This window comes from Eubalaena glacialis, chromosome 9 (assembly GCF_028564815.1).
Source record: "Eubalaena glacialis isolate mEubGla1 chromosome 9, mEubGla1.1.hap2.+ XY, whole genome shotgun sequence".
Taxonomy (NCBI): domain Eukaryota; kingdom Metazoa; phylum Chordata; class Mammalia; order Artiodactyla; family Balaenidae; genus Eubalaena; species Eubalaena glacialis.
Window position 1 is genome coordinate 103131822 of NC_083724.1, and position 25011 is coordinate 103156832.

The following is a 25011-nucleotide window of genomic DNA, read 5'->3' on the forward strand; positions in this document are numbered from 1 at the left end:
CCTGGGGGCAAAATCCATTTTATCCATTGAGAACAACTAGGGTAAAGGGAAGATATAGCCTCTGGAAGGGTGGAAAGGGAATTGGAACAGGAAACAGAAAAGAGGTTCGTTACAACTTCCTCTACCCCTCGCACATGCGGACCCCCAAAATGAAAAGGAAAAATACAAAATTAACGTGAGAGAGGAGGGGTGTGTGTGTGTGTGTGTGTGTGTATGCGTATGTGTGTGTATTTGGGTGTGTGTGTGAGAGAGAGGGAGAGGAATTGATCTTTTAACTTGATTGTTCTGTTTGAAAAATTCTTCATAAGCAGATCTACCCCCTAAAACGTGTTTTGTTCATGTGAAATTACCCACGGATGAGCAGGGAGGGGATTTTATTTTCTCTGGCTTGCAGTCTCTCTCTCCTTCCTGTATCCCGAAGTCTACCTAGCCTCACAGATACGTTATGAGAAGAAATAGCATTTCCTCTGAGTTATGCTTGAGGAAAGTAGAACACAGGGCTAGATTTGATCGGAGGCATCCTGTGCTCCCATTTTCCTGGACAAGGAAGGAGAGCCAGGGATGTCAGCCCCCAGCTGTGTGCTAGGGGATGTGTCAGCCTACCTTGTTCTCTTCATCAGGTCACATTTTCCTCCAAATCCAACGGTTTAAGATTACTGAGAGTGTAAAGCTGTGAGGATGGAGCCGCGGGGATCCCCTGAGTCCCTGAGTCATGTGTGTGTGCCTGTTTCCTGGGTGTCCTGCATGTGTACCTTCATGTGTATTTTCGTGATAATGATGGAGAGAGAGGTTCCCTGGTGCCATTTGGTTGTTAAAACAAAAGTGCTTTAAAAATACCAAGCTGAGAGACACCTGCGGCCTCAAGAGACAGAAAAGGCAAGTCACCCCCGTGGTAATTACCCATGACATTATTCCATGATTGATTAGTTTAGGGCTTCTGGCTGTGAAAATAAAAAAGCCTCAAAGAAAAGCCTGAAACAACCATGATTTATGAGTTTAAGAGTCTCAATTAGGTAAAACAATGTATTGAAAAATGTCCCTTTTTATAGGGGCAGGGGAAATAAGTAGTGTCTGGTGATATGATTGCTAACTTAATTCTTTCAATAAATTCTTTCCTTAGAGGAAAAGCTTAGAAAAGACAAAGACATTAATTTATAGAAAAGAATCACAGTTGGCAATTATGTGCATTTTTATGATAACCACTAGCAATGGTTTATATTGCTTTAATCTGTTCAATATTAATACTACAATACTCTGACTATAAAATACAAATCTGTACGTTGATGTCGCAGACTCCTTGCTTTTTTGTTGAAGAAGTTAGACATCATGCAGTGGTATCCACTGCAGTGGAAGAAATTCAGGAAATAGAATATAAAGACTCTATCTTCAAGTTGTTTCAAATGCATGGGGGAGAGGCATGCAGGGAAATTCTCAGTACAGCTTCATCTCTTTTTGTGCAGTAGATATTTTGTTATATAATTTGTTAAATTGTTAACATTCTTTTAAAAAACCAAAGAATTTCCAATGTGAAGTATTTTGTTTTACTCTAAAAAAAATTAGGTGTTTTTTTTTGTTTTTGTTTTTTTTGAAAAGGAGAAGGCTGAGTGTGCTGAAACAATTCAGACACAGGCTCACCCTGTTTCCCCCTCCAAAGTGATCTGTTTCTTATGTAGCTTCAGCAACTGTAAATAGGCCAGCAGCCTGTGTGTGATCAGGAGTGGCTGTGTACACTCAGTTTTATCTTGCTTTGCTCACACCTGAGTCTGTCTTCATCATCTTTCTGCATCTTATACACAGATTTACTTCATGCTGCAATCCCGAAATATAGACATTTAAAATTCTTTATCAATGATTGGGGGTGACCATAGAAGCTCATAGGGTCCTTTGAGGGTTAGACAAATAATCCATGAGAAGGGGTTTGGCGCCCAGCACTGGTTAAGGGCTTAAAATTTGTGACAATTGCTATCATTATTATTTATGTACCATGTTTATTATTACCTATTACATTTAACCATTCTGTGTCAAACCAATACTGGCTCAATCAGTATTTGCGTGTCTCCCATCTTCTGCTGTGACAGCAAGGGCTGGAACAAGCATTCTTAGAGTTGTGACTTTGCACCTGTAGAGTACCTGGAGGATAAACTCCTGACTGTGGAATTGCTGCACAGGGACCTGATTGGTTTGGGGAGATGGACACCTGCTGTGGCAGAGATTCTGAGGAACTCTGCACGCCCTAGGCCAGAGAAGGAGTGCCTGCTTCCTTTCCTTTCCAATGTGACACGTGAACATAAGTCTCCCATTTCAGTTCACCTTTGTTGAGTTAACACTGTGGTGTTGAGTCTTTTCATAGACTTAATAGCCATTTGAATTTATTTGCAAACTCTCATGTCCTTCAGCGCTCCATATTCTTGAGCAAATACTTGACTCATGGTTTCATATTATATGCTGAAGTCTTTGATCAGCCAGAATTTACTTTTTCATGAAAGGTTACAGAGTTGCAGCTTTCAGTGACTGTCCTATCCCAACCAGTTGTGGATTCCTTCCCATTTAGTTGAAAAACTGCCTGTTTCTAATCACCATTTCCATATATACTTGGGTCATTTCTGGATTCTCAAATTCCATGTGCTAGTGGGAATAGACAACTCTCCAAAGAAGATATGCTGTATTTTGTTGAGAACTTTTGCATCTGTATTCATAAGAGAGATTGACGTTTAGTTTTGTTTTCTTGTGACGTGTTTTTCTGGTTTTGTATCAGGGTAATACTGTCTCATAGATTGGTTTGGAAAGTCTCCCCTCTTCGGTTTTCTGAGTCTGTGAAGGGTTGGTATTAAGTCTTCTCAAAATGTACGGTAGAATTCACCAGAGAAGTCATCTGGTCTTATGCTTTTTCTCTGTGGGAAGTTTTTTGATTACTAATCGAATCTCTTTACTTGTTATAGGTCTATTCAGATTTTCTCTTTCTTCTTGAGTCAGTTTCAGTACTTATGTTTCTGTAGGGATTTGTCAATTTCATCGACATTATCTAATTTGTTGGCGCACAATTGTTCACAGTATTCTCTTATAGTTCTTTTTATTTCTGTAAGGTTGGTAGTAGTGTCCTCTCTTTCATTTCTGATTTTAATAATTTGGGTTTTCTCCTCTTTTTATTGGTCACCCTAGCTAAAGGTTGTCCATTGTTTTTATCTTTTCAAAGAAGCAACTTATTGTTTTATTGATTTTCTCTATTGTTTTTCTGTTCTCTATTTTAAATAAAATAATAATTTTATTTATTATTAACAATAAATTTTCTGCTTTAATCTTGATTCTTTCCCTTCTGCTAGGTTTGTGTGTAGTTTGCTCTTTTTTTATAAGTCCTTAAGGTGTAAAATTAAGTTATTGATTTGAGATCTCCTTGAGATCTCCTTTTTTAATATAGATAGTTAAAGCTATAAAATTATCTGTAAGCACTTCTTTAGGTCTACTCCATAAGTTTTGTTATGTTGTGTTTCATTTTTGTTTATCTCAAAGTATTTTCTTATCTCCATTGTGATTTCTTCTGTGACTCATTGGTTATTTAGGTATGTTTTGTTTAATTTCCACATATTTGTGAATTTCCGAAATTTTCTTCTTTTATTTATTTATTTTTAAAAATTTGTTTATTTTATTTATTTATTTTTGACTGTGTTGGGTCTTCGTTGCTGCGCACAAGCTTTCTGTAGTTGCGGCAAGCAGGGGCACTCTTCAATGAGGTGGGCAGGCTTCTCATTGCGGTGGGTTCTCTTGCTGTGGAGCCCGGGCTCTAGGCACGTGGGCTTCAGTAGCTGTGGCTCGCAGGTTCAGTAGTTGTGGCTTACAGGCTCTAGAGCGCAGGCTCAGTAATTGTGGCGCATGGGCTTAGTTGCTCCGCGGCATATGGGATCTTCCCGGACCAGGGCTCGAACCCATGTCCCCTGCATTGGCAGGTGGATTCTTAACCACTGCGCCACCAGGGAAGCCCCTCTTCTTTTGTTAATTTCTAGTTTCATCCTTTTGTTAGAGAATATTCTTCGCATGATTTTAATCCTTTTAAATTTATTAAGGCCTATTGTATGGCCTAGAATATGGTCTATCCTGGAGAATGTTCTGTGTAAGCTTGAGAAGAATGTGTCCTACAGTTGAGGTGGAATGTTCTATAGTATTAGGTCTAATTGGTTTGTAGTATTGTTTAATCTTCTATTTCCTTGCTGATTTGCCTAGTTCTTCTTTTTTTTTTTAACTTTATTTATTTAATTTATTTTTTTTATTTTTGGCTACATTGGGTCTTCGTTGCTGTGTCCGGGCTTTCTCTAGTTGCGGCAGGTGGGGGCTACTCTTCGTTGTGGTGCACGGGCTTCTCATTGCGGTGGCTTCTCTTGTTGCGGAGCACTGGCTCTAGGCACGCAGGCCTCAGCAGTCACGGCTCGCGGGCTCCAGAGCACAGGCTCAGCAGCCGTGGCGCACAAGCCCAGCTGCTCCGCGGCATGTGGGATCCTCCCAGACCAGGGCTCGAACCCGTGTCCCCTGCATTGGCAGGCGGACTCTCAACCACTGTGCCACCAGGGAAGCCCTTGCCTAGTTCTCATATCCATTATTGAAAGTGGAATATTGAAGTCTCCAGTTATTATTTTTGAATTTTCTATGTTCCCCTTTATTTCTGTAAGTTTTTGTTTTGTGTATTTTGGGGCTTTGTTGTTAGGTGCATATACATTTATAAAGATTGATGGGTTGACCAGCTTATCATTATAAAATGTTCTTCTTTGTTTCTAGTAATGATTTTTGTCTTGTACTTTATTTTGTCTGATACTAGTATAGCCATTTCAACTTTTTTATGATTGCTGTTGGCATGATATATCCTTTCAGCCTATTTGTGTTTTTTAATATGAAATGTCTCTTGTAGACAGATAATTTTTTAATCCATTCTGCGAATTTCTGTGTTTTGATTTGTCCTTTTAATCCATTTGTACTTAATTTAATTACTGATAAGGTAGGTTTTAATTCTGTCATTTTGCTACTTGTTTTCTATATGTCATACCTTTTTTGTTCCTCTGTTCCTTGATTCTTACATTTTTTATGTTAAACAGATAGTTCCTAGTGTACTTTAAATTCCTTTATATTTTCTCTCTCTATGAAAATTACTTTCATAGTGGTTGCTATAAGGATTACTATTATCATGTTACTTTAAAAAAATCTAGTTCAGATTAATACTAACTTAATTTCAAAAGTAGATAATTTGCTCCAGCATATCAGTCTTCTCTCCTCTCTTCTATGAACTATTAGTATCATACAAATTATATCTTTATATGTTTTAAGTCCATTGACACCATTATATAATTATAGTTTTATGCAGTAGTCTTTTAAAACAAATAGGAGAAGAAAAGAGTTACAAACAAAAATATGTTTATATTGTCTTTCATAGTATCTATGAAGTTACCTTCCTGGTACTGTTTTATTTTCTTGTATAAATTAGAATTCCTTCCAGTGTTCTTTCACTTCATCTCAAATGACTCCCTTTACTATTTCCTGTAGAGCAGTCTGCTAATAACACGTTTTCTCTTTTTTTGTTGTTTGTTTGGAAGTGACCTAACTTCTTCATTTTTGAAGAAGAGTTTAGCTAGACATAGAACTCTTGGTTGATGGTCTGTTTTCCCCAACATTTTAAATATGTCATCACACTGGGTTTCTGATGAGAAGTCAGCTCTTAATCTTACTGAGAATCCCTTGTACATGATGAGTCACTTCTCCTGCTGCTTTTAATATTCTTTATTTTTCAGCAGTTTGTTTATGATGTGTCTAGTTGTGGATATCTTAGAGCTTACCCTACCTACAGTTCCTTGAGTTTCTTAAGTGTGCAAGTTAATACTTTTAATCAAATTTGGTAAGTGTTTGGTTATTATTTCTTCAGGTATTTTTTCTGCCTTTCTCTTCTTCTAGACTCCCATTATGTGTCTGTTGGTACTTTTTTTTTTTTTTTTTGGCTGCGTTGGGTCTTCGTTGCTGTACGCAGGCTTTCTCTAGTTTTGGCAAGCGGGGGCTACTCTTCGTTGTGATGCGTGGGCTTCTCATTGCAGTGGCTTCTCTTGTTGCGGAGCATGAGCTCTAGGTGCATGGGCTGCAGTAGTTGTGGCTCACGGGCTCTAGAGCGCAGGCTCAGTAGTTGTGGCGCACGGGCTTAGTTGCTCCGCAGCATGTGGGATCCTCCCAGGCCAGGGCTCGAACCTGTGTCCCCTGCATTGGCAGGCGGATTCTTAACCACTGCACCACCAGGGAAGTCCCGTGTTGGTACTTTTGATAGTGTCCCACAGGTCTCTTAGGCTCTGTTATTTTTCTTCATTTGTTTTATTTTCTTCTTTACAGACTGTACAATCTCTATCCCAGTAAAAACAGTAAACTGTCTTCCAGTTCACTGATTCTCTCTTCTACCATCTCAAATTTGTTGTTGAGCCCACCTGGTGAATTTCAGTTATTGTACGTTCAACTGTAGAATTTCTATTTGAGTTTTTAAATTTCTATCACTTTATTGATATTCTCTATTTATTGAAATAAATTTGTTGTAATTCCCCTTAATTCTTTTTTTTTTTTAACATCTTTATTGGAGTATAATTGCTTTACAATGGTGTGTTAGTTTCTGCTTTATAACAAAGTGAATCAGTTATACATATACATATGTTCCCATATCTCTTCCCTCTTGCATCTCCCTCCCTCCCACCCTCCCTATCCCACCCCTCTAGGTGGTCACAAACCACCGAGCTGATCTCCCTGTGCTATGCGGCTGCTTCCCACTAGCTATCTATTTTACGTTTGGTAGTGTATATATGTCCATGCCACTCTCTCACTTTGTCACAGCTTACCCTTCCCCCTCCCCATATCCTCAAGTCCATTCTCTAGTAGGTCTGTGTCTTTATTCCTGTCTTACCCCTAGGTTCTTCATGACCTTTTTTTTTTTTTTTCTTAGATTCCATATATGTGTGTTAGCATACGGTATTTGTTTTTCTCTTTCTGACTTACTTCACTCTGTATGACAGACTCTAGGTCCATCCACCTCACTACAAATAACTCAATTTTGTTTCTTTTTATGGCTGAGTAATATTCCATTGTATGTATGTGCCACATCTTCTTTATCCATTCATCTGTTGATGGACACTTAGGTTGCTTCCATGTCCTGGCTATTGTAAATAGAGCTGCAATGAACATTTTGGTACATGACTCGTTTTGAATTCTGGTTTTCTCAGGGTATATGCCCAGTAGTGGGATTGCTGGGTCATATGGTAGTTCTATTTTTAGTTTTTTAAGGAACCTCCATACTGTTCTCCATAGTGGCTGTATCAATTTACATTCCTACCAACAGTGCAAGAGTGTTCCCTTTTCTCCACACCCTCTCCAGCATTTATTGTTTCTAGATTTTTTGATGATGGCCATTCTGACCGGTGTGAGATGATATCTCATTGTAGTTTTGATTTGCATTTCTCTAATGATTAATGATGTTGAGCATTCTTTCATGTGTTTGTTGGCAATCTGTATATCTTCTCTGGAGAAATGTCTATTTAGGTCTTCTGCCCATTTTTGGATTGGGTTGTTTGTTTTTATGTTATTGAGCTGCATGAGCTGCTTGTAAATTTTGGAGATGAATCCTTTGTCAGTTGCTTCATTTGCAAATATTTTCTCCCATTCTGAGGGTTGTCTTTTGGTCTTGTTTATGGTTTCCTTTGCTGTGCAAAAGCTTTTAAGTTTCATTAGGTCCCATTTGTTTATTTTTGTTTTTATTTCCATTTCTCTAGGAGCTGGGTCAAAAAGGATCTTGCTGTGATTTATGTCATAGAGTGTTCTGCCTATGTTTTCCTGTAAGAGTTTGATAGTGTCTGGCCTTACATTTAGGTCTTTAATCCATTTTGAGTCCCCTTAATTCTTTAGATATTCTTTTCTTTAGTTCTTTGAACTTATTTATTGGGTTGGTTCCTCAGGGGCTCCCTTTTCTGTTGGGTGTTTTTTTCCTTCCTATGTATGTGGCATACTTTCCTCTTTCGTCATGTGTCTTTGTAGTTCTTTTTTTTAAACTGGTCATATTACATATTGTTTCAACAACACTGGTAGCAAATTCTTCAAGCCCTTCAAAGTTTTTTGTTGCTGCTGTGGTTTTGTTTTTGTTTCATTTTGGATATTGTTGGTGTTTTTTCTATTACTGTTCATTTGTTTAGCGGCTTTCCTTTACTAATTCTAAAGTTTCTGTATTCCCTCTAATGTATAACCACTGAGTTATCTATTATTTTTTTAAGTTATTTTCATTTTTTTAAACCACTTTATAGAGGTATGATTGACATTCAAAAAGCTGTACATATTTAATATATACAACTTGATAAGTTTGGAGAGAAGTATAAGCCCACGAAACCATCACCACAATCTATGCCATAAACATGTCCATCTCCTCCACAAGTTTCCTCGTGCCCTCTTTATTTATTGTTGTGGTTATAATTACTGTTATTTTGCGTGTGTGTGGTAAGAACACTTAACATAAGATCCCTTACATTTTTAAGGCTTGATTCCTAGGGATGACATCTGAGTCAGTATAGTTGTGTGATTAGCCAGTCACTGGTCATGAGATTTTCTTGCACTTTTTGCCCAGGGGATCTTGTGAGAAGGCATGCCATCAAACATCAGCCCTTAGCTGTCACTTCGTTTTTAAAAAATTTTTTATTGGAGTATAGTTGATTTACAATGTCGTGTTAGTTTCAGGTGTACATTAGCCATCACTTCTTGATTGCACCAGAGATGAGGGACTGGTGTCTTCTCCTTTTGCAGGTCTTCCTTGGGCATGTACATAGCCTTCCATGTGTGCACAGCCTTTTTGACCCTGGAAATACATCAGCGCTTTTGAAGTGCCCTGAAGTCCTCTAGTTCTTCTGGATTTCCTGTTAAATCCTGGGCTGGGCTCAAGTTTACTGCAGTTGTAGTCACAGCATTAGGCAGCTGAAGTGTTGTCAGCAGCTTGTTGTTGTTTGCGTAACGTTCCAGGGACAGACACCACCTGCCACCCTCCCCACGACCCCAGGCCAGCCCAGCTCTGAGTCAAACTTAGAGATTTCCCAGACTGCTGCAAGTCCAGACAAAATAGTGACTATGGGATGGCACTTTTAACAGAGCTTCAAAAGCTTCAGATCTGCCGGCCACCTGCAGGGCTGCTGGGGAGGGAGAGAAGATGGTCACAGCCCACTTTAAACCAGCACAGCCCCGCCATCTTGCTAAGGTTCCATTACTTCTCTTGGACAGATGATTTTTCAGTTCATTCTGTGGCTCTGGTTCATTATCTGAGTTCTTAAATGGTTGGTTTTAGTTGTTTAGCCTGCATTTTTGCTATTCTGGAGGGAAAGTGAGTTCATCAATATCCTCATGCCGCCATTCTGGAAGTTGATTCTCCAGTACATTCCCCTGTGAGTCTGGCCTCTTCACTTAGCCAGATGCATGTGAGATGCACCCACTGTGAGGTGTGTATCAACAGTTGGCCCTTTTTATGTTTGAGTAGCACATGGTATGGTTTTAAAATTGTAAAAGCTTCTTTTTATTCATTTGGAGTTGTAAAGATGCATATGCTCATTTAAAAGGGCATGTTGTCAGAGAGATTGTGGAATGTGGGCCTGGTGGCGCTCCTTGGGGCACTGCCAGGAATCTCAGGTCTGAGCGCCTTCGAGCAGGGCAGTGTTCACTAGTGGTTTGGAGGAGCAGCCCGTCCCGGGGCAGCAGAGTTGCGGCACCATCGTCTGCCTGTGGGAAGAGGAGCTGACATGATGTAGGAGGAGGTGCTGGTGGGGTGGGCACTGCCCATGCTTGGAGCAGGTATGAGCTCCATCCCTCAAAATGTGAGGTGAAACTCAGGGCTTCTCCTCACACATGAGCATGATGGTCCCAGGACACTGCCCATGTTTGTTTATTCCTCACATGGTCATGGAGTGCTTCCTGCATGCCAGGGTTCCAGGTGGTGGACACCAGATGGTCACCCAGAGCCTGGCATCATGGAGGCCACCCTCTTCTGATGTGAGACAGACACGGACAGGGCAGGCCACGTGTGGGCCTTAGGGGCTTTCAATACAGGCTTTCAGGGGAGGCCTTGTTTATGAGTGAAGCTTGGAGCAGAGGAAGTAAGGGGTGAGCTACAGGGAGGTCTGGGGAAGAGTTTTCCAGGCAGAGGGAAAAGGAAATGCAAACCCCAGAGGGAAAAGGAGCTGGAACTGTTCCTGGAGAGTGAAGGGGAAAGGGGTTGAGGTGAGGTCAGGAGCGTGTGTGTGTGTGTGTGTGTGTGTGTGTGTGTGCAGGCATGCACGCTCACGTGTGGAGGGGGTGGAGAAGGGGCTCTGGCTGCTCCTCTGAGGAGGTGGAAGGTGCTGGAAGTTATTGAGCACAGAAGCATTCATTCATTCACCAAATGAGCAACTACCGGCTGTGCTCCAGGTGCTGGGGATAGAGCAGTGAGCAGACAGGCAGAAACTCCTGCTCCCAGGAAGAGGAGACAGAGACATAAACTAATGAATAAATCGTCTCTTGGAAGTGCTAAGGGGAAAAGAAAAATGGGAAGCAGGTTAAGTGGCAGGATTGTGTGCACAAATGTGGAGGGAAGTGTTTGAATAACATCCCGGCAGGCCTTGTTCCAGGAGGTAGCATTATATGAGAGAGATAAAAATAGAAGCAACGTGGTAAGCTTTGTGTAAGTATAATATACATAGATAAAAGTTCATAAATCCCCACATCACTGGACCACGCCAGCAGCCTCTCAGAAACCCAGCCCCTGCTCCTTCCCGGCCGTCACCCCCAACGTCACCAGTCTTCTGACCTCCATCAGTGCAGATGCCTTTGCCCATTTATGAACGTGGTATAAGTGGGATCATACAATACAGGGTTTTTTGTATGTGTATTTTCTTCCACTCAGCCTCAGGCTTTTGTGATTCACCCTGCTGTCTCAGGCAATGGTATTTGAAGCTCCTTTTAGAGGTGCAAGTGTGTTTGCTGCATGGAGAGCAGCGGGGAGGGGAGGGTGGACCCAGGGAGGGCTTGGGGGGGGCTGTCATGTGATCCAGCAGAGCCGGAGCTACTGAGACTGTGTGTGAGCAGGGAGGGGTGAGGAGCGTCGCATTCTGATGTATTTTGAAGATAGAGCAAACAGCATTTCTTGTTGGATTGCGCGTGGGATATGAGAGGAAAAGGAGTCAGAGATAACCAGGATGTGTGGCCTTAGCCCATGGAAGGCTGAAGTCAGAGTTTAGGGAGGCTGGTGACTGCAGGGGAGCAGTCTGTGGAGGAAAGCCGGGTTTGTGTTTGGACAAGCTGAGCGTGATGTGTCTATTAGATGTGCAAGCGGAGACGTGAGCTGGTCCTCCTGTTTCTGAGCCTGGCTTTTTATGGAGAGGTCCAGCTCGGAAAGGTGTGCTGGGGAGTTATGGGCATTTTGCTGTCGTTTAAAGCCAGGTCATCAAGGGGACAGGTACAGAAAGAGAGGGAAAGCTTTTGCAGGCCCAGCTCTGGGGCACTGCAGCGTTTACGGGGCCAGAGACGAGGAGACATTCGCAAGAGAGACTGAAGCAGGAGAGGATCCAAACTTGGAGGGTCAAGTGAAGGGAGTCGTGCGGATGGTGTGCATCATACAAAGTGGGCAGCCCTGTGTAAATGTTGAGCAGAATCATTACCAAAAATGGTCAGACAGACTGCTCCAGATCCCACGACACATTCCCTCTGGGCCTGCCATGCCGCTCTTTGGGAAGAGTGGTGGTGGTGTAAATATTATGAGAAAGAAGGAATGCCAGCCTGAGAGGAGGGGGTCTGGGAAGATGCCACGGCTGCTGCCGGAAACTTAGGGAGATGAAGCTCAGAGGACAGCGGTGTCTCCAACGGAAGCCATGAGGGGACACCTTCAGAACGAAGGAGTCGGGATGCTAGAGTCATTAGCAAGTTGTTGGCAGATCCTTTCAGTATGTGGGCAAGCCCACCCCCGACACCTCTGTACTTAGTCCAGACCCCCTGTTTATTCTTTCTCATCAAGGCTTTCTCTGTCTCTGTCAGCCTGCTCCATGCAGTTGCAAGAGTCACTTTCAAATCAGCATTAAGTATAAAGAAGCTTTGAAGATAAGTAACACTATCTGTTATGGGTTGATTTGTGTCCCCCCAAAATAGATATAATGGAGTCCTAACCCCCAGTATCTCAGAATGTGACCTTATTTGGAGATAGTGTCTTTACAGAATTAAATTAAAATGAGGTCACTGGGGTGGGCCTCTATCCACTGTGACTGGTGTCTATGCATAGAGGGAAGACCATGTGAAGACACAGGGAGAAGCTGGCCACCTACAAGCCAAGGAGAGAGGCTGCAAGAGAAACAACCCTGCCAACACTTTGATCTTGGATTTCCGGCCTCCAGAACTGTTGTTTAAGCCACCCAGGCTCTGGCACTTCGTTGGGGCAGCCCTAGCAAACTCATACAGGAGCTACCTTTAAGAAAATCACTGCTGTCATCTTTGATTATAACAGATGTATATCCTTGTTTGTTTCCATGAGCCCCAAGTGATCACTGCCAACAAATCTTCTGCTTTCAAATATGCCAACTGGTCGACCTGCTCTGGGGATGAGTGCAACTTCAGGCTACATAGGCTGGACATAGACTCCTGGTTGAAAGAGGCTGCAAACCTTCAGAATCCCTTCCCTCTGGGTCTCATTCACTCCACCCTGAGATTTCTCCAGGCAACCCTGGGTTCCAAGGCTGTTGCACCTGCAGCTGAGGAGTTTAAAACTCTCCCTGAAGCAAACAGAAAGTAACTTCCAGCATTATCATGGGACAATACGCAGTTTCTTTTTCTAATAAGGGTTTTTCTTTAAAAAAAAATCTTTTCCCTCCTTACCTTGTTTTTTAAAAAAAAAAAAATTTATTTATTTATTTATTTTTGGCTGCGTTGGGTCTTTGTTGCTGTGCGCGGGCTTTCTCTAGTTGCGGCAGGCGGGGGCTACTCTTCATTGCGGTGCGCAGGCTTCTCCTTGCGGTGGCTTCTCTTGCTGCGGAGCACAGGCTCCAGGCACGTGGGCTTCAGGAGTTGCGGCTCGCGGGTTCAGTAGTTGTGGCTTGCGGGCTCTAGAGCACAGGCTCAGTAGTTGTGGCGCACGGGCTTAGTTGCTCCGCAGCATGTGGGATCTTCCTGGATCAGGGCTCGAACCCGTGTCCCCTGCATTTGCAGGCAGATTCTTAACCACTGCGCCACCAGGGAAGTCCCCTCCTTACCTTTAATTAAACACCTTACAGAGGTTCAAGGTGAAAAAGTGATTCCTTGTGTTCATGGGAATAATTGATACTCAAAAGAGTCTTCTGTGAAACCAAGTGGAAACAGAATGAGCTCGGAGTACTTACTCAACATTTTTGTTTGCTCCTCTTCTGTCGGTTTTGCAGAAACCGGCAGTAACAAGCAGGCACATCAGTGGTATCAGGCCCCAGAGCTCATGTTGCAGTGAAGGGTGTCAGGGTCTCGTCCTTTCAGCTGCATCTGTTATGTATGGTGTCTCCCGGCCTCCTGACTCTGCCAGGCCCCCTGCCACCGCGGCCAGGGGCTGTAGGTGTTGGGAAAGAGAGAGGTCAGTGAAAGGCCCCAATTCAGCCTCCTGAGCAGCTTCACTCCCCCTTCAACCAACTATACACTTGGCCCTTGACAGTGGGACCTCTGTTGGGGGTTCTGGGGGGCTGTCTGTGACAGAGGTAGAAAAAGCGTTATGACGGCAATATTGGAGAGCGTTGGGCCTGTGCCTGGACTCATTTGGGGGTTTGATATTTTTGCTGTGGAAGTAGAATCAAAGTAAAGGTTAAATTGGTGAGAGACACTGGTCACTCCATTTTCAGGTTGTTGGATTTAACTTTGTATTTCCAGAGCAGAGTTAGGTCAGCCCCTTAAGGAATGTAGACCCAGAGGCTAATATTTACTCAACTCAAAGTTCAAAATAACGAAATGAAAGATTACAGACTGTTAAGACTACTGCCGATTAGATACTGGCAGCTCACCTTGAACGCCGTGTGGTTTTCTAGCTGGCAGTTGAGACACACGGTGTGACGTTTTAATAAGCACATTCCCAGAAACATTATCGAGTCTCTTTACTATGGACATACTTTCTCTGGCCCAGTTCCCAGGCTGATGGACTCACCTTTTAGGATTCTATACTCTGTTCCTTTCCAGTTATTCATTCTTTTCCTTAATTGTTGCATTTCCAGCATCACGGATGTTTTCGATTTGATGTGTTGCTGAGCTAAGTGATTGTTCTGGAACACATTATGGACGTTTCCAGTTGCCAGTGGATGTGCTGACTTTTCATGCAGCACAGCTAATCATAAAATCCATGCTTGCCCTTCCAGAGGCTCCTGGCCTGCCGCACGGTCCTCCCTTCCAGGCTGTGGTCTTTTACCCATGTGCCCTGACTGCTGTTCGTTCTCATATTCTGGAAATTACACCATCATTAAGGATGACCAAATCCAAGAATGCAAAGCTTTGGTGAATGAAATACCCTCACTAATTAAAAGGAGGCTGCTTTGAAGTTGTCCAAATAGGCCAGAGACTGCATATAATTAAATCACAACAAGTGTACCGATTCACATCAACAGGTAGAGATTAATGGGTGAATAGTCTGAATAACAAAACATTTTTTAAGAGAAACACAAATCAAAAACAGAGTAGCACATGAGCTCAAATCCAAGGGTGTGGGTTGAACTTCATTAGTAAACTCTCTCTTAATCATGTCTCTGCTCTTAATGAGAGAGCTGTATTTTAAGACCAGAGAAGGAGCCTGAGAATCAGAACAGACCCACTTGTACTTTGCAGATATAAATTTCTCTTACCTTATCGATGCCTTAAATCAAGATGTCACATTAGAGGCCTGTGTTGAGAGAAGGTCTGTAGGACATCTTGTTTGACTGAGGCACGGTTTCTAATTACTCAGAATTTGCACACATTTGGGCCGGACGTGCATTTCCAGCTATTGCGGGCTTGTGGGAAACCCTGATTTCTTAACCAGCCCAGCGACATCAACAATGCATCCTTTCATCTGGTCTTTCTTCAGACACCAATTGGTTCAGCCCTGAATATACGGGACAGTGATAAGTGCTGCTAAGAATACACGCTAAGTATCAGGTTAGGAGCCAGTATCGCCATGCCATGACAATTAACGTAAAATTTTGCTCAAAACCCGATATTCTCAAAAGTGATTTAATTACTGAGCATTCACTGTTATGCTGTTGAATCTTTGAATAAACTGTATCAGATTCTGTGAATCTGTGTCGTATTCTGTTCACGTGGTTAACATTCATGCCTGGCTTGCACCATTAAGGCTGTTTGGAGATAGGGTCTTTCCTACAGCTCTTCTTTACGTGTGAGCCTTGGTTAAGTGCTTGACCAGTGTGGAAGAATGTTTAATTGTTCTTCAATAAACTTTTTACTGTGTGAAGATAGGGCAGAGGGTTTGCATATTCCTCATACTCTGCTTCCTCTTAGCATTAAATCTTATATTAGTGCGGTACCTTTGTCACAGCGTATATGTCAAGATCAACGCATTATTCTTTACTAAAATCCATACTATTCATCTTTCTTTGGACTTTTGGATATCTTTTTTTGTTCTAGGATCCCACTCTGGTTACCACATTGTAGTTAGTCTTTGCTCTAGGTTTTAAAGTGTAATTTTGACATGGATCAAATTATACACTTAATGTATCATTGCATGGCAACCAGCCACACTTAAATTTTTCCATATTAAATGCTCTCCTTTCTTTAAACATCAAAAAACTAATAAAGAGTTAATGATCACTACCTGATTGATGCTATCAAAGGTTTGAGTTTTCCGGTAGCTTTACACTGTCGCCCTGTGTGTTTTTTTACAGTGAAGATCACTCACATCCAATGGAAAAAGTTAGAGCGTCATGAATTCACATTTTTTTAAATAAGTTTATTTTTTTTTAACTTATTTTTATTTTTGGCTGCGTTGGGTCTTTGTTGTTGCACACGGGCTTTTCTTTAGCTGTGACGAGCGGGGGCTACTCTTCGTCGCCGCGCGTGGGCTTCTCATTGCAGTGGCCTCTCCTGCCGCGGAGCACGGGCTCCAGGCGCGCGGGCCTCAGTAGTTGTGGCACACGGGCTTAGTTGCTCCGCGGCATGTGGGATCTTCCCGGACCAGGGCTCGAACCCGTGTCCCCCGCATTGGCAGGCAATTCTTAACAACTGCACCACCAAGGAAGCCCTCATGAATTCACATTCTTCATGGACACGTGTGGTGTTAGTACAACTTTTAGTATTTTACCAAAACGAAGGACATGTAGATTTGCTCCAAGTAGTAGCCTGGTTTTCAGAAAACAATAATTAAGTCCTGAGGAGTTAGGGCAGCCAAATCCTCCCAGAACCTTTTCTCTCTTTAGGTCTTCCCCATCTCCAGTCAGCCAGCTGGGGTGAGGGTACCGGCACCAGGTAAACCCAAGGGGACCTTTGTGTAAAGAAGCACTCAGGACAGCCATGTGGGAGATCTGACTGGACTCACACCACCTTGGACCAGTCACTGACTGAACTGGGCTGGCAGTAATTGCCAGGGTGGGTTATGGGGTGAAGAAGGTGGATAGAGGTCATTTGTCCGGCCCTGGTGACCTGCAGAAGAACATGCTAGTCGAGGAGAAAGCAGATGACACGAGTTCTCAATGCTGCATTCATTTTGGTGGCCCCTAAACTCACAGTGATGAAATCCTTCCTTAGTTCTTGTCACGAGCCATGTCTTATCTACAGCAGGAATGTGAACGTGTGCTGGTCTCTTCCGAGTGAGACTTTCAGCTCCTAAACCGTCATATCTTTGGATAAATAATCCTAGTTCTCTGGCTTTTCATAGTTCTCTGTCTTTCATCCTTTAGTCATCACTGTGTCTCCCATGCATCCTCCACATCCTGTCTACTTGGGCAGCCAAAACCTCCCCACAGGGTCTGGGCAGTGGTCTGATGTGCTGATGTAGCATTTAATGGCCTTTGCTAATCACCTAGTACAGTGTGCTTCTCTCCAGCCTTCTTTTTTTTTTTTCTCTTTTTGGGCATGAAATTTTAAAAACCTAATAAAATTAATGTTTGTTCAAAAGCCCACATATTGTATGATTCCATTTATATAAAATGGCCCAAACAGATAAATCCATAAAGACAAAAAGCAGGTTAGTGGTTACAGGGTCTGGGGGAGGTGGGATTCTGGGGGACTGCTAATGGGAGCAAGGTTACTTTTGGAGGTGAGGAAATATTGCAGAATTACATAGTGGAGATGGTTGAACAACCTTGTGAATATATTAAAAACCACTTGATTATAGACTTTAAAGTGCGGACTTTTGTGGTATGTGAATTATGTCAGTTAAAAGCTTGATGCTTGTTTGTTGTAAAGATATTGAAAAATAAAATAAAAGAGGACATTTAAATTACCTATATAATTTCAGGTAACTAATAGTGACACTTTGACGTGTGGGTGGCAGTTTTTGTTGTTTCTGTTTTACGTTTGTTTCATTTTTTTTTTCCTTCGGGTTGTTCTTGACCCTTTTAGGGCCAGGAGAAATCCTGTTGGAATCTGCCGAGGCACTAGACCCTGGTCTCACTTGTCCCCATACCCCAGGTTCACATTTGCCCCTGTTACATTTTGCTTGTAAATTTTAGGAGGTGCAGCATCTTGAGTAAAGATGGCTGTTCTGCACTGTAGGAGGATGAAGACTGTTAACTTCAGAATGTAAATACTGCCCTTGTTTCTCAGGAAGCAACAACAGGGCCTTGTTTTGCTGGAACTTAAGGTGTCAGTTCTAAGGACCGAGGTGATTGGATATCGTGAATTTATTCACACATTTGACTTGCAGAGGAAATGGGCAGGATCTTCGCCACTGTATGCTTTCACATCTAAGTCCCAAAGCTTGGGGTCCCTGATATTAGCCTGGTGAGCTACTTGAAACTTACCTGTTTTTCCAAATATGTAGATGACGCTCTCTTGCTCAAATACCCAAACTAAATTTTACCTAGGGTAAAAATTAAGGCTGAGGAGAAACAAAAAATCAAATTCCAGCGTATGTGCTGACCAGGGCAATATATTCAGGGAGAATCTCAGCATTTCTAATGTCGAGAGCAACTTTGCATGTCTCTGTGGGGGTGACATCTGCTCACGAGTCAACAGAAGCATTTGGATCACCTCCGGCTCTTCTCCCACGAAGAGTGTGCATGTCCACACCCCGGCTTGGATGCTCATGAAAAATACTTCTGCTTCCAAAGTAAAAGCTGCCTTGGAAGAGCCAGGAACCTTGTGCCCAGTGGAATTGGGCTAATGGCGCTTATTTTTCTTCAGAGTGTATATTTATTTGACTGTTTCACACCATTTGTCAATTTCTAAGCAGTTAATAATTTTTATGCCTCTTTCAGATATGTGTATATAGTACAAGTGTGTTTGATTTCCTGTGGTCTCTCTACATTTAAACAGTGCTGAGTGATGGTATGTGTAACATGCCAATTTAAAATTTCAAACCCCAACTGAACCGCGTTGATTGGCTTACATAGCTTATGCTCGTCTCTGTCCTGTAGCAGCCCCAGATTCTGTCTAGGTTTTAGTGCTAGGACCATTAGCCCTCAATAGAGACGCAGCATCTGATGTCCTCCAGCTGTTTACAACCCATTGAGGAAAATTAAAATATATGCAACTATTAATTCAGAGAATGATGTGATTGCCATAGGAGAGGTGTACGGTATGGTTTGGGTTTTTTTTTTTTTTTAATATTTATTAATTTATTTGGCTGCGTCGGGTCTTAGTTGAGGCATGCGGGATCCTCCACTGTGGCGCACGGGCTCTTTGTTGCAGTGCCCGGGCTTTTCTCTAGTTGTGGAATGCGGGCTCTAGAGCCCACAGGCTTAGTTACCCCGGCCATGTGGGATCTTAGTTCCCCGACCAGGGATCGAACCCGAGTACCCTGCATTGGAAGGCGGATTCTTAACCACTGTACCACCAGGGAAGTCTCTTGGGGCATAGTTTTAAAAGATGTTACTTCTGAATGGTTGATCAAGGACATTTTATGAAAGATGGTACGGGTGCATGGCTTCTGACGGGTGGGTAAGTTTGGACTGGGAGTGATAGAAAGAAGGACTCTACCATAATTGAATGTGAAAAGCCATGGGCCCATTCAGAAATAATGTCTCCTGTTGGTTGCTTGGGAACTGGGCCTGAATTCTAAGGGCATTGCAAGCTTATGCGTCGCCTCGAGTGTCCTGTGACTTAGGAACAAGCGGGTAGAGAGGATCAGCTTAGACACACGGGTACCCTTAAGTGTAAACCGGCCAGTGTTTGTTCAGCTAAATAATTTGAAGAATCTTGCGTACCTGGTTCTGCCTGAAAATCACTTGTACTTCACTTTTAGACACTAGTTTTTTTGAGCAAGGCCTCATCTTAAGCGGGATCTGAAGTGTCCGGGGGATTTGTTAGTTCTCGTCTCTCATTTGAGAGACAAGTGGGGTGACCCAATATTGAATTATAAACCTCCTTTAATAAATTTTTTAAAATGTGGTAAATACATATAACATAAAATTTACCATCTTAACCATTTTAAATGCACAATTCAGTGGCATCAAGTATATTCGCATTGTTGTAAATCCATCACCATTATCCAGCTTCAGAACTTTCTCATCTTCCCAAAATGAAACTCTGTCCCTATTAAACAAACACTAACCGCCCATTCTGCCTCCCCACAATCCCTGTTACCCACTATTCTACTTTCTTTGAATTTGACTACTCTATGTATCTCATTAATCATATAGTATTTGTTTTTCTGTGTCAGGCTATTTCACTCAGCATAATGTCTTCAAGTTTCATCCATGTTGTAACATGTGTCAGGATTTCCTTCTTTCTAAGCTGCATCATTTTCCATTGTATGTGTGTCCCACTCTTTGATAGGCTTTGATGCCATAAACCCAGATTCATCCAGATGTGTAGTCAGAGTCACCCTTGACTTCGCCATTTCTACCCCCACCTCCATCCAGTGTGACCCAGTCAAGGCCAAGGTATGGGGTGAAAGTTTTGAAAGTAAACTGCGTTGGGATATTGAGAAGGGTCTCTAGGAGGCCCCAAACGGTTTCTAGGTCATCAGTCACACCTGCCCACCCTTCCCCGGCATTCCAGGATGGGGGACCCATGACTGTGTGTTGTATTCCCACTTGAACAGACCAGATCTGTTCTTGCCCTTGGTGTTTATGATTTTGGGGGTGGCTGCTCCCTCTGACACAGCCTCTGAGGTGTGGGGTTGTGATTGCCTTTAAGATGAGAAACTTCTGTCCTTACAGTTATGGGTAGATCAGTTCTTGAGTGCTGGCTGCCGGTGGGTCTGGGGGCCGGGAGGGGAATGAGCTGCTGAAGAAACCCTCCAATTCTGAATTTATTCAGAATTACCAGGGACCTCTATTTGGAGGGCCATCTGCTGACTCTGGCTCCAGAGTGTTTAATTTTGCCAGCCCGTGTTTTAATCTCTCTCTCTTTCCCTTAATGAAACTTCAGCCACATGTTTGCTTCCTCCGTATGTGCCGCGAAGCGTTTGCATTTTGCTGTTCTTGGGATAAAGCAAGAATCACTTTTGCTATTGTATCAAATCTGATGCTAGAAAAGCCCTCTGGAAGTTACCATAACGCCTTATCCCTCTAGGTTTTCTATACAGTGGGGAGTTTTGCTAAAACACTATCGTCTCTGCATGAGAAGCAGAGTAAAGGTCCTGAAGGGAAATCTCAGTAATGTGTGTGCTGTGCTCTTTTGCCCAGGGCAAGCAGAGGTTCCCGACCCGAATGACCCTTTGGGACAACTGGATGGACCCGACAGCCCTATTCCAACTCTGAAAGGTAAATTGTGAAGTGCTCTTTGAATGCAAGTGTTCGAAAGTGTTTTCAGAGTACCATGTAGAGGGGCTCACAGTGCCATTCTACTCAAGGCTTGGCCTGATGAAATGGATGGTCAGGGTCCCCTGTGGTCCAGTGCTGCCCCATGGGTGGGTGTGAAGTCGAATCCAGCCTCTGTATCCCAACACTGAATCAAATCTCGGAGACAAAGTTTTGGGTGAAGTGGAAAAGAATAGATTTATTGCTTTGCCTGCCAAAGGGGGCCACAGCAGGCTAATGCCCTCAAAACTGTGTGTCCCAACCTGGAGGGGGGTTGTGAGGATATTTATGGTAATGGTTCAAAGAAGAGAGTGTGATCAGCTCATGGACATTCTTCTGATTGGTTGGTGGTGAGGTAAGTGGGAGTCAGCATCATCACCCTTCTGGTTCCAACTGGTCTGGGGTCTTCGTGCTTGTGGGCAGCATACCTTCCACTTCTCCCACCAGGTGGGGGTTTCAGTTTCTGCAAAACAGCTCAAAGATATTGTTATGTATCTCCCTTGAGGGGGAACCAGGACCCTGCCCCAAGGCTGCACTATTGTTTCTTGACTATTCCTCCCTTGTCTCCACATCCCCTCCCTTCCCTGATTAGCAACTGTTGGAACTGCCCATTGGAACTCAGGGAAGGTCATGGAGGCTGAATGAAGCCTATTTCCTGTAATCAAGAAATGGGGGACACAGGCTTTTGTGCCCAGGAACCCCACAGGGTCCTGCTTAGTATCTGCGCAGTGGCCTGCCTCCCTCCACATCTGTGTCTCTTGATGCAGTTGTGAGGGTGCTGAGGGCTGGTGGAGCTAGTCAGAAGCCTGTGGGTGGGTGGAAGATAGAGGGCAGGGGTAGACAGATGACCACTGGAGGGAGGAAGGGGCTTTGGGGGTGTTTCGTGGGCCTGAGTGGAGCCTTAAGAGCTGGACTCCTGTCTCGGCCACAAAGTCTCCTGAGGACAAGCGGCCGTCTTCTGGGCTTATTGTCGAGGTGTAATTGTCCAGACTGGGGGGCATCTCAGGCGGGCAGGTGGCCCTCCTCCAAAGGATCACCAAAGACCATGTTCTTTGTCTTGTTGCTCCGGGCTTTCCCAGAGGTCACTGTCAGGGTTACTGTTCACTTGGCACACTTTGTGGGCGTCTTAGATTTGTAGAGTCGATAGACCCCATTTCCTGTGATGCAGCCCAGTCACTTGAGGAAGTGACGGTAGATTTGTAGAGTCGATAGACCCCATTTCCTGTGATGCAGCCCAGTCACTTGAGGAAGTGATGGTAGATTTGTAGAGTCGATAGACCCCATATCCTGTGATGCAGCCCAGTCACTTGAGGAAGTGACGGTAGATTTGTAGAGTCGATAGACCCCATTTCCTGTGATGCAGCCCAGTCTCTTGAGGAAGTGACGATTTTCCTGCTTCATCCGCTGTCACCATATTGCCTTAGATTATTGCGTCAGTCATCTTGAGCTGCCACAACAAAACACCACAGACTGAATGGCTTAATCATCAGGTATATATTCCTCACAGTCCCGGAGGCTGGAAGTCCGAGATCAAGGTGCTGGCATGGCCAGGTCCTAGTGAGGACACTCTTCCTGGTTTGTAGGCAGTGCAGTCTTGCTGTGTCCTCACAGGGAGAGAGAGCGGGCTCTGGTTTCTTCCTGTCTTATAAAGATTCGGATCCCTTCCTGGGGACCCCACCCTCATGACCTCATTTAACCCTAAGTACTTCCCAATGGCCTCTCCTTCAAATACTGTCACACACATGGGGTTAGGGCTTCAACATGTGAATCTGGGGGGACACAGTTCAGTGTATAACAATTAACGATTAAAACAACCACTTCATTTCTGTTTCATTTCTTTTCTTAATCATTATTCAGAACCCAGAAATCCATATTAGTTTCTCAGCCCCTTGCACATTGAGGGTCCCTGTGTCCCCTCAGGAATGCGTTCACCTCCACGTGTCCAAGGCCGGGTCTCCTGGGGATTGAGCAGCAATGACTCAAGTCCACCAGTCTCAGCCGAGTTGACCAGATGTCCCTCTGTGTCCTGAAAGGGCCTCTTGGGGTCACACAGGGAGCTGCTCCCTTCTGGCCTCAGAACAGTCGCTTAAATCAACAGAAATAGAGTCACAGATGTAGAAAACAAATTTATGGTTACCAGGGGGAAAAGGGGTGGGAGGGATAAATTGGGAGATTGGGATTGACATATACACACTACTATATATAAAATAGGTAACTAATAAGGACCCATTTTATAGCACAGGGAACTCTACTCAATACTCTGTAATGACCTACGTGGGAATAGAATCTAAAAACGAGTGGATATATGTATATGTATACCTGATTTACTTTGCTGTACACCTGAACTAACACAACATTGTAAATCAACTGTACTCCAATTAAAAAAAAAAAGAGTGCGTGGATCTACATGCTGTTGGTAGCGCCTGGTGTCTGGAGGCTCCTTGACAAGGATTTTCCTCTTTAGTATGTTATGCAGCAAATACACAAGTTAGTTTCCTCAGTCGACCCCCTCGAAGTCCTACTTTGGTCGCTGTGACCTTGCTTGTTAGGGGAGGGCCTCTACTGGGACAGGGGTGCGTTCCCCAGACAGACAAGACCCGGTCTCTGGAAGCCTGTGTACAATGCTGGGCCTCAGGAGAGGTTTCTTAGGAAGAAAGATGCTTTTTGATGGTTAGATTCTGAAATCACTTCTCACAAGTGTGACTGAGCCCGAAGTCGAGACAGCCCACACAGATTTCCTGACTGCTCCGTACCAGGCGCTGTGTGAGGCTGGGCACACACTGGTGATCAAAACAAGTGTGTCTCTGCCTCTCAGAGTTTACTGGACTGGGAAATTGGCATCATAAGGGAAAACTGGTAAGTTATAAAACTAGGAGTTGTGACGAGTAGTCTGAAGGAAGAAATGAGGGCGTGGTGAAATGGAAGGAAAGGAAAGGGGGTCTTGGTTTAAGGAAAGGATGTTGTGCTGAGGTCTGAAGAGCTGACATTCGCTAAAAGAAGGTGGGGAGAGGGTGTGCCTGGGGCCAAGGCAGAAGCCTGTGAAAAGACCCTGAGGCCAAGAGGACTCGGTGTCCTGGGGCAGCTGGGAGAAGGTGGGGGCTTATGGGCTGGGGGAGCTGAGGTTGGAGATGTTTTTCGGTCCAGTACCACGGCCATCAGCCACATGTGGGTCTTTAAATTTAAGTCAATTAAAATTAAATAAAATTAAGACTCCAGTTCCTTGGTCTTACTATCTGTATTTCAAGTGCTCAGGGGCCACCTGTGGCTAGAAGCCACCATGATGGGCAGTACAGATCCAGAGCATTCCATTATCAAAGAAAGGTCTGTTGGGCAGCCCTAGGAGAGCGTGCACAGCTGTTTAGATGGCAGGAGAAAGCTCTAGTTCATCGTAAGAGACGCCCTTCACTCTGGAAAGCCTGGGACATGGTGTAACCTGATTTACTCTCTGTGAAGATCTCCCTGGCAGCTCTGGAGGATGATGGAGGGGAAGTGGAGGGGAATTAGGAGGGAGGTGTGGCTGGGTAAATAAGTGGACGAGCCACAGTAACAGCCTAAAACCCAACCTGCAGTCATTCCATGGACGCTAATATTCCCTTGGGAAAACGTGCTCTGGGGCTGTGTTTAGATGTGCAGACCTCTCCTTCCAGGCAGAATGGGGCCTCCTTGTGGGCATGGGCCCGGGTGTGCAGGGGCCGGGAGGGAGTGCTGCACTGGCTGCCGCTGTTCTTCAAGCTGAGTGTTCACAGCTGCCCTCTGGGAGGCAGAAGCAGCCGCTGGACTCTTGGTCCACTTGGTTGGAAGATGCATTTGCTAATCAAGGTGCTGAAATGACCACGGGCTAAATGGTCATAGAAACTTTATTGCCAACTAGCCGTAAGCTCCAAACATCAATAAGTCAGCTTCAGTGGCTTGGGTGGGATTCCTTGACCTCCTTTTTGGTATTTGAGCAACTTCTCAAGCCTAGAACAGGACGCTTTCTAATGTCCTCTGCTTAGTTGGGATTGGATTGCCTCTTGATTTTGTTAACCCACTTGTGATTGTGTTACAACTGTGTGCACATCAGTGTGTGTGCGGGGCTGAGGGGAGTTTCAGTTAGAGTTTTGAAGCTTCTCCAGGGCAC

General features: G+C 43.9%; 1 protein-coding gene across 2 annotated transcripts in view; it reads left to right on the forward strand.

The window, feature by feature from the left end:
* ROR2 (receptor tyrosine kinase like orphan receptor 2) overlaps positions 1-25011 on the forward strand; it is a 219026-nt gene that overhangs the window by 149662 nt on the left and 44353 nt on the right. For both annotated transcript variants that reach the window (XR_009702021.1, XM_061199371.1), the window contains exon 2: positions 20778-20855. Coding sequence is in view for 1 of the 2 variants with exons in the window: in XM_061199371.1 (XP_061055354.1) it covers positions 20778-20855 (78 nt within the window). In the remaining variant the exon portion in view is untranslated. The remainder of the gene's footprint in view (positions 1-20777; positions 20856-25011) is intronic.